At 35.7% G+C, this 10,169-nt stretch overlaps 1 protein-coding gene across 1 annotated transcript; it reads left to right on the forward strand.

Annotated features, from left to right (window-relative positions):
• Positions 1–164: 164 nt before the first annotated feature.
• On the forward strand, positions 165–9,274 carry LOC126820399 (protein YIPF4). The gene is made up of 6 exons (XM_050548316.2): positions 165–346; positions 2,166–2,331; positions 3,018–3,189; positions 3,826–3,903; positions 5,557–5,670; positions 6,289–9,274. Exons 1-6 carry the CDS (start codon positions 178–180, stop codon positions 6,424–6,426), a joined length of 837 nt encoding a protein of 278 aa, XP_050404273.1. The 5' UTR covers positions 165–177; the 3' UTR covers positions 6,427–9,274.
• The last annotated feature ends 895 nt before the right edge of the window (positions 9,275–10,169 follow it).

Below are 10,169 nucleotides of genomic sequence, written 5' to 3' on the forward strand. Positions count from 1 at the left end.
AGCGAATAGTTTTAATGGGTCTGAATAAAAATTTTACTATACTTTTACATTAGAGTTTGGACTCTTAGACACTTTAGATACTTTAATAATCACCAAATTCATTGTGCTAAAACTACGACCAGAAAAAATTATCATGTACGAAACTTACATGTTCAGCTCTTCGTACCAGTTGTCAACATGGCGGAGTTTCAACATCAAAAAACAGCTCCCAGCAACGTCAGCATTGATTTGAGTGCAGTAGACGATATTAGAACTCAAACTAATCCTTACAAACATGTTGAAAGTCCAAGCAAATATATGCCGAGCCAGGATGAGTTTCAATTCGTGCAAGGTTCATCTCCATCAGGTATCTAATCTACTCCATATTCCTGACCTGGATTGACTCATTGAGTCAATTGAGAAGAAACTTGACTTGGATTTAGTTCCTTTACTAACCTAAGTGTCTCTGATCGGACGCCTGTCCGCTGACCGCTCCTATCCGTCCCTATATAGCTACAATATGAAAATACCGCTCTTCCCCATCTCTTGTTGTAAGAGTACGCTTGGTATTTGATTTGAGTTTCTCATGTCAAATACAGCGATATTATATAATACTATAGCAGAGATGAAGAATCACTATCAGATCTTTATAATATTGGGGGGGTTGGATGGCTGAATGGTTAGCGTGCGCGCGCTGTATCATACAGTCTGTCATTGAGTCGACTGGCGTGGTTTCGAATCCCCGGTTGTACGTGGCAAGGAGTAGGGTCGCCTGTCCAACCTCGTGGGTTTTCTCTGGGTCCTCCGGTTTCCTCCCACTGCTAAAGACCCCTACGCGCAAGCAAATTATTAAAATAAAATTAAACCATATGTTAGTCCCGAAATGACCTAGTTTGTGTCGAGTGGACGTTAAACCCCATTTCTCTCTCTCCCTTTATAATATTGTGTTCATAATGTGTGCCCCTACGGATTTGACATTGGATGTCGTGCAGCAAATTAGAGCGTTGTCATATTTTAAGTTCTAGGTATTCCAGCAGAGGACCCGGAGAAAACCCACAAGGTTGGACAAGCGACCCTACTCCTTGTCACTTACAACTGTTGACTCAATGACAGACTTTATGATATAACGCGCTCACGCTAACCATTCGCCCCCCCCTTCGAAATGGGGTTTGGATGGCCGAATGGTTAGCACGTGCGTGCTGTATCATAAGGCCTGTCATTGAGTCAACTGGCGTGGTTTCGAATCCCCGGTTGTACGTGACAAGGAGTAGGGTCGCCTGTCCAACCTTGTGGGTTTTCTCCGGGTCCTCCGGTTTCCTCCCACTGCTAAAGACCCCTTCGGGCAAGCGAATTATTGAAATAAAATTAAACCATATGTTGGTCCCAAAATGACCTAGTTTGTGTCGAGTGAACGTTAAACCCCATTTCTCTCTCTCTCCCCGCCCCCCCCTTCGAAAATCGAAATAGGAACACTGCATGGCATATGGCCATCTTCATTAGTCTGGTTGGTGCAGAAAAGTTGGATGTGATAACCATTTCGTAATGAACCTTATAGATTATGAAGTCCAATTTTGTTGCTCATCAGAGTACCAGATTGAAAATTTGGTCAGTGTCACTGAGAAATTAAAATTCTTCAGACTCTACAATAATTTCCATTTGAAAGATTTTTTAAATGAAATATTATATGAATTTCAAAATGGTATTCATTTACAAAAATTTAATCCTTTCAGTTCAGTATCACATGTTGACACTTTTCAGCAATGGGTGTTTTATCCTTGAGGTTGAACATTAACTTCAGTCATAAATTTAACACTTGTTTTAGACTAGATGGTTCACATACATCAAAACAGGAGGAGCACCCAACATTGGATGGCCGATGGTTATCATGTGCGCGTTACGTCATAAGGTCTGTCATTGAGTCAACTGGTGTGGTTTCGATTCCCAGGTTGTACGTGACAAGGATTAGGATCGCCTTTCCAATCTTGTGGACCCAGTGGATTTTCTCCGGGTCCTCCGGTTTCCTCCCACTGCTAAAGACCCCTACGCGCAAGCGAATTATTGAAATAAAATTAAACCATATGTTAGTCCCGAAATGACCTAGATTGTGTCGAGTAGAAGTTAAACCCCATTTCTCTCTCTTAAAAATATAGCAATACATAATGGCCTTTATTGATATGTATTTACAGGACAGTCTATTGAAGGAACGATGTACCAAGGCAATACAAAGTTGGACGGCGGTTCAGCATATGGTGTAAAACATCGGGGAGTTGCCTCTCGTTTGTTAGAGAATCGAGGATTTGGTTGGTTGTTAGAAGAGGAGGATGACAACGAAGCTGAACTAAAACCACTTCTGTGAGTTTGTATACATGTACATACCTGGTAGTCTTTTGAGATCCATAACAAAATACCTTTCATAGTCAACCAACTGATTGATTTATAGTTATTTCATTTATAATTTTAGACAAATATTTTTGGAGAAATTCTTTATTTGAGTAAGCTTAATTTATTTGTCGAAATATGATAAGCTAAGTTTTGATTGTATTAAACTAATACAACTGTTTTTTGTGATGACTTGTCCTAGAAAAATTCAGAAATGTTATAGATAACCAAATTAACAACAGCCTTTTCCAAGTTAAAGTTACAATTTCATATTTTTAAGTTATATTTTTAAAATGTATTAAAATAAAGCCCTAAAATAGATGGTATCTATAAACAGTCCTACCTTGTTAAAGATTAATCCTATAATTCACTATTGCCAGTTGAGAAATTGGAAAAAAGATCATTTTCAACTTCAAAATCAAACGTTTGAAGATAGCTCTTCCATGGTGGGGAATAGGAAAACGAGGGAGGTAATTGTGTTATTATTTCTGGTGTGAAGATTTTTAAGTGGGAGAATAATACCTATGATCGTATAATAGTGAGTTGACAACCCATTGAGCAAAAGACATAGAAATAATTATGTTTTGACTTTCTTAGAAAATATGAAATTGTAACTTTAAGTAATAACATACATGTAGTCTGTGTTGATGTATTTTCAGGGAGGAGCTGGATATAGATCTAAAAGATATTTACTATAAATTACGTTGTGTATTGTTTCCTATACCACAACTTGGATTCAATCGACATATTGTACGAGAAAGTCCAGATTTTTGGGGTCCACTTGTCATTGTGCTATTGTACTCAGTTATCTCCCTTTATGGACAATTCCGAGTAAGTAAATTATATTCAACTTTGTACTATTATTGATTTAGTAACTATCAATTAAAAAATTATTTTGCACAATTGTATTCTGGGTATAAGGTTATAGCTGCAGATACTCATTTGGATTTTCGTACATTATCTACTTTTTCACAGTTATCTTAACATTTAATTAAGAGACAAAGAGAAATGGGTTTTTTAACATTCACTCAACATGAACTAGGTCATTTTGGGACCAGCATATGTTTCAATTTTATTTCAATAATTCGCTTGGATATAAGGGTCTTTAGCTGTGGGAGGAAACCGGAGAACCCCGATAAACCTCATGGTGACCCTACTCCTTGCCATGTAGAAATGAGGAATCGAAACCACTCCTCTTGCCACAGAACTTCCCGTCGTTAATGAGGAAAACAAATCAGTCGGATTAAAAACCAAGTTCATCAAATGTTTTTACCCAAGACTTATAGATGGCACTTGCATTTGAGAGGAGCATACAAGTACTTTGTTTTTTGATTTGTTTATCCCCATACCCCCACCCCCCACCCCCCCAAACTAAAACTAAAACTAAGACGCACTTTTATTAAGTTTCAGAAGAACAAAATGTTTAAATTGTTGTTGCCTAAATATTTTTTATTAATCATCTTGTAGGTTGTGTCATGGATTTTAACCATCTGGATATTTGGATCTTTTATTGTTTTCTTATTGGCAAGAGTTCTCGGAGGGGAAGTAAGTAGATTGATATATTTATGAAAGTGGGATGGACAAAAAAAAGATGTAGTCTACATTATACCTGTACTATTGGCAGAACGTTAAAGATCTCCCGACAGTTGAAAATTGAAATAAGAGGGGGCCAAGCCGCCCTTTTAATGTAACATAAGCCCTTTATTATCATCATCGTCTTTCCTTTTTGAGCACTTTGTATATAGAAATAATGACTTCCCTGAAAACAAAATTGAGAAAAGTCAATGTAACCCAGGTATCCTTTAATCTTGTGTATTTAGCACTAATTTCTTTCACATTCGTTTAATAACAAATCTTTATTTAAAAATTCGTAAAAATCCTTTAAAATCACCAAAAGTCATCTAATTTGTACTTGTGTCCAGTTTAAAGCTGACTGATTAATTTTGATAATGAGTGTCCAATTTACAAGTATCTAATTTCCTGACCACTGTTCAAAAATTAATCATTATACATCATTAATCAATTGGGTTGTTTATTTTTTAACAGTGATTGAGAAATTAAACACTTATAAATTGGACACTCATTATCAAAATTGAATGGTCAGCTTTAAACTGGACAGAAGTACAAATAAAACGATTTTTGGTGATTTTAAACAGTTTTTACAAATTTTTAAACAAAGAATTGACATTAAACGAATGTGAAAGAAATTACAATGTAGTGCTAAATACACAAGATTAAATCATACCTGAATTATAGTGAGTGTCATATTGTTCAAACTGGTTTAGCCCTGGACAACCAGAAACTATTTATTGTGTTTTATGATTTAATTTCTTTGACATGTGAATTGAATGATAGTTAAAGCCTAGCTTACAACCTGTAGAGGGGAAAATTTTTAGTAAACTCGTGCGTGAGCCTTACGCATCACTTGCTTGTGTTTGACACCATAGAAGATCACAGACTGGTCGTAGAGACTTTTGGTCCGGCACATACAAAATTTTCTTCCGGTGTCTTGTGGCTCGTCTGCAAGCTACCAAACCCTACGACCCATATGCAGTCGTTATTGTTTGTATTTTAGAGACCTGAAAGAAGCTCTCCTTAATCAACAAATTGAAAAAATTGCTCCCCTAAAAAAGCTCTCCCAGTTTCAACAACAAGAAATTAAGGAGAGTGGTCTGATATTAAAGGGGCTGTCCGGGCAAAATTTCCCTCATAGCACACTGTATGGCGTATGCCCGTCTTCATTAGCCCAGGTTAGGAGCAGAACAGTAGGACGTTAAACCCCATTTCATTTCATTTCATTTCATTTCTGATATTAAAGGTAGTGATTAGTTGTGTGTATGGGAAATGGTTCTGAAGATCAATAACTGCATGTAATGGGGTCATTCCTGGTTCCATAAATGATAATAAACCCCCCATGACTTTGTAAAGGAGAGCAACTTTCAATTTTAAGGAGAGAGAGAAAAAACTTGCCTACTTCGACATTTAGGTGCGTGACGGGCACTTGAGAGCGATCGCTCGCCTTAAAAAACAATGACTGCATACGGTGGGTTGTGAACTGGGCTTTAGTTCTCTGGCAGACGACGATCAAAACTGACTGTGTACAGTACCAATCAGACTGATTTATCCACCTGATAGTTTATATAAGTTATCATGTGTTAGTATCAGCATCAACTAAGATTCTGTCTATTGTTTTACCAGGTTACATATTCACAGTGTCTGGGTGTTATTGGCTACTGTATTTTACCATTACTTGTCATGGCAACCATATTACCAATTGTCAAGTCTTTTTATTATCTAAGTTTCCTTTTAAAGGTAGGTCACTAAGATTGAATTGAAGTTTGCTGGCAATACACATTTGTCTATTTTTTCTTTTTTCGTGATATTTTTTTTTACGTGTCCAGCACAAAGTTAAAAATTTCAGCTACACAAGTAAAATCATTATTTGCAGGCCTGCTCTCACTTTAATTTCAGTTTAAACTTTGTTAAATCCAACTTGTCTTGTTTCCTAGAATGTATTACCTTCAACATTCAACTAGGAAATAACTCTTAAAAACTTTCAAAATGAAACAAATGTAATGTGAATTTACATTTAAAAACTACGTCATATAACAGCAGAGAGAAATGGTGTATAATGTCCACTTGACACATACTAGGTCATTTCGGGACTAACATATTGTTCAATTTTATTTCAATAACTCGCTTGCACGTAGTGGTCTTTAGAAGTGGGAGGAAACCAGAGAGCCCGGAGAAAACCCATGAGGTTGGACAGCCGACCCTACTTCTTGTCACATACTACCGAGGAATCAAAATATCGCCAGTTGACTCAATGACAGAGCTTATGATTTAATGTGCACACGCTAACCACTCGGCCAGCCAACATCCCACGTCATATAACTCATTGTATATGATGTATTTATTTGTGTTTTTCAGTTGTTAGGTGTTGTGTGGGCAGCTTACAGTGCCGGTTCCTTACTCTGTGTTCAAGAGCTTCAGCATAAAAAACCTCTTCTTTTATATCCAGTCTTTTTACTTTATATATATTTCTTATCTCTTTATACTGGAGCCTAGAAACAAGGGAAACAACTCAAAACGGACTTAAATCTTACAAAATCCAGAACGTGGAAATGCCTTTTAAATTTTATATTATGATAATATCACCAACCTCCTTGTGTGAGATTAACTCGAAGGCTTAAACACTTGAGTAAAAGAACAAATACAACAGTTGTTAGAAGATTACCTATTAACAAGAATGGAAACTGGTCTCTTTATACCAGAAATGACCATTTTCTTACCACAGCAATTGTTATCTTAGGTATATGACCTTGGGTTAGTGCTAAAAGATAAGGCCAACTCAGTTTTTCGTCATAGCTCACAAGATGTAAACAGCGCTAGGGCTAATCCCAAGCCTAACCCTAACCCTAACCTACAATCTCGCCAACAATCACATGCCCTAACCATATTTTCATCTCAGTGACCTTGACAAAAATTGAGCTGGCCTTAACAAATAGATTTAGCCATGATGTTGCAAGTATCCGAGACGTGATGTTGTAGAAAGCAAGTAGAACCCTTCTTCTATAGATGTCATAACTGATTATACACATATTAAACTGGATATTAAAGGGGATTGTTTTGAAAAAATGTTTATATAAAGGGAACTAACTTCTACTTAAATATCTTCACAGTATCACGGTATAACAATGCATGTCAGATTTGTTGACTGTATTAAAAGGAACTGTATATAGATGGTTTCGATGGAAGATGATTATTTCTCACTGAAATTCATTACTTTGTAACAAGTCATGTGATTGGTGGAGTGGGGAAGTTTTAAAACACCTTGACAGTGTGAAGATGTCTAGAGAATTAAACAATATTTTTAGATCTATATTATTTTTATATGGGAATCTGTAAATAACAACATAGTATGCATTAACAAAACATAACACAAGGTATATATAATATATGGATATATTCCCTATCCCTTGTCAGTTGTGCAGGACAGAGGGCCTGAGAAGGACAACTGTCTAGTCGTTCGGATGGGACGAAAAACCAAGGTCCTGTGTTGTACACATTGGTGTTCACTAAAAGATCCCATGACAGTTGAAATTCGATATAAGAGTAGTGCTGCTGCCCGGTCAAAATTTCCCTCATTCCACACTGTATGGCTTATACCTGTCTTCATTAGCCCAATTGAAGCAGAACAGTAGAACGTTAAAACCCATTTCATTTCATTTTTATATATAGATATAACTACTTCTCTGTTATTTAATAAGTTAAGGAAAACGTGACCTGCATGTGTTACAAAACATCGTTATTAAATAACAGAGAATTACGGTAGTTATAATCCATATATACCTTGTGTTGTGTTTTGTTGTGATTAGGTGACCAGGTAAACCATCTAGAGGTCATTTAAAGAAACAACATAGAATGCAATAACAATGGAAGTTTTCGATTTATGTATATACTATTTGATACCTAAAATCATATCCTACTGAGTGAAATTAATTTTACGACAAATTCAAGAGAAAAATAATTTTTGTTGAGATATTTGTTGTTTTTTTTATCTGCATAACTCTTGTTTGCTTATGTTTTTAACATCCCATTCACACCATATAATATTCATATTAAGGTCAGACCAATTTAAAATTTTGGTGTTTAGGATCTCGGTAATTAGCCTTGTGATTGGCTATCTTTGAAATTTAAAAACTTTAAGATTAATTGGCAGTGGATGTTAGCCTTATGATAGACTACAAGCTATGTTTGGGTTTTCTTTCTGTAAAATTTAAAAACTTCAACAATAATTGTAGCCAAATATAGCAAGCCAATGTTGATGGGTTTTTTTGTTTTTAGATTATTTTTTTCCAAGAAATAGAAAAACAAAATTCTGTATAATTAATCCTGAAGAACTAGAATTTAAATTGGTGTGGCTGTTTCGTTTACCACTGTATATTATTTCTATGCAATGAAATCATTGTGATCTTTCATAATTTCTCTAAAATAATTTCACGTTTTTCAGTATCTGCTACATTTACCATGTGAACCAAGTGACTCTGGGGATCTGATAATCAAAATAAACTACTGTATATTGTTAGCTATATGTTTAAGTTTATAAAATATTAACATAATGCAGGTACTTGATTGTCAGTCAAGAATGTTTTGAATTGACGGAATAGCAATTAAGTGACACCGAATCAACTATTGTCACAGTTCTGCAAATTCTGAAATGAGATATGAGGTGAACAGAATCGTTACGTTTAAGTTATAGCTATGGTGACTAGTCTAGATACTAGGGGTGTTTATCAACCACAGATTAGCAAAATTAATTTGCATTCAATCAAATTTTCATCTGTAACGTCCATCTAATTCAAATATCGGTTACCCTAATAAACAAATTTATCGACACCAATTTACAAAGCGATTACCACAAATCGCTAAATCACCCCTAGGTGTGATTTGGGTGATCAATCACCTGTTATTTTTTTCAACTATGACCAGCCAGAAGAATTGTTTACAGCTAATTTGCACATTTAACGAACTCTCGGAAGTAGTTTGAAATTGACTATACTGTCACATGACACTAAATTCAAATTGATTTGGCAAGTTGATAAAAAAAAAGCCTAGTCTCCTATATGCAGTTTACAAATTGAACCAATAAAATCGATACATTTGGAAAACTAATCTGACCGCTAAACAAAACAATGAATGTTGTAATTCTGGATCTTTATAACTTGATTATTTTGACTAAAGCATTCAAGATATTGAGATCTTGTGAAGAAAGTCCTCACGATTCCCTGAGTCACTGTGTGTGTTTATTTTATCATGTTAAATAGCCATTTTGTGAAATCAGTTGTTGTAAGATATATTTATTGTTGATATTTGTATATAGTGTAAATAAAGAACAGAGGGAAATAATCCTAAATTTGTGTTTGTAATCCATTCACCTGTAAACATTCAAAATAACTGTTACTTTCATATACTCCTTTACTAAACCAACTTATCTATAAATAGGGGTCTGTAGCCTTCTTGAGTTCTTTGTGTTAATTGAGTGACTTCCCTTGATTAATAAAAGGCTTTGATCCTAGATGGAATTCTGGGATGGAGTGAAATGTAAGGTGGCTGTTTTTATTAGCCCTTCTGATTATCATAAACAATCCAGGCCATCTTGTGGCCTATACATCCCAATACCATATTACGCTACTATGTCCATAATACATTTATGGGGTCAAACACCTATGGTTTTAGAGTTATTCAAGGAAATTGGTCTTTCGGCAACCATATTGGATATGTTATCATAGTGACATCATACGGACATGACATCATCATTTTAGGACTGGCTGGTATTGAATTCCTATCTGTCCAAGATTTTTGGTAAACAGCCTCCATCTTGGATTTGACCCCACCCGCTGTCCTTATTTGAATTCTGACTTTGGTAAGCTTAGAACATACTAGATATCAAAACATCTTTTGTTCATTGTAATTTGTTCCAACATTAGATAGGGGGTTGGATGGCTGAATAGTTAGCATGTGCGCACTGTATCATAAAGTCTGTCATTGAGTCAACTGCTGTGGTTTCAATGCCTGTCAACCTTGTGGGTTTTCTCCAACTGCTAAAGACCCCTACGCGTAAGCGAATTATGAAAATAAAATTGAACCATACTCCATGTCACGTACAACCGGGGAATCGAAACCACGCCAGTTGACTAAATGACAAACCTTATGATGCAATGCGCATATGCTGACCATTCGGTCATCCAACCCCCCACCACTAATGAAGATGGACTACACATAGGAAAGGACTAGAGTTTACCGGTTAA

This window comes from Patella vulgata, chromosome 5, assembly GCF_932274485.2.
Source record: "Patella vulgata chromosome 5, xgPatVulg1.2, whole genome shotgun sequence".
NCBI classification, from domain to species: Eukaryota; Metazoa; Mollusca; class Gastropoda; family Patellidae; genus Patella; species Patella vulgata.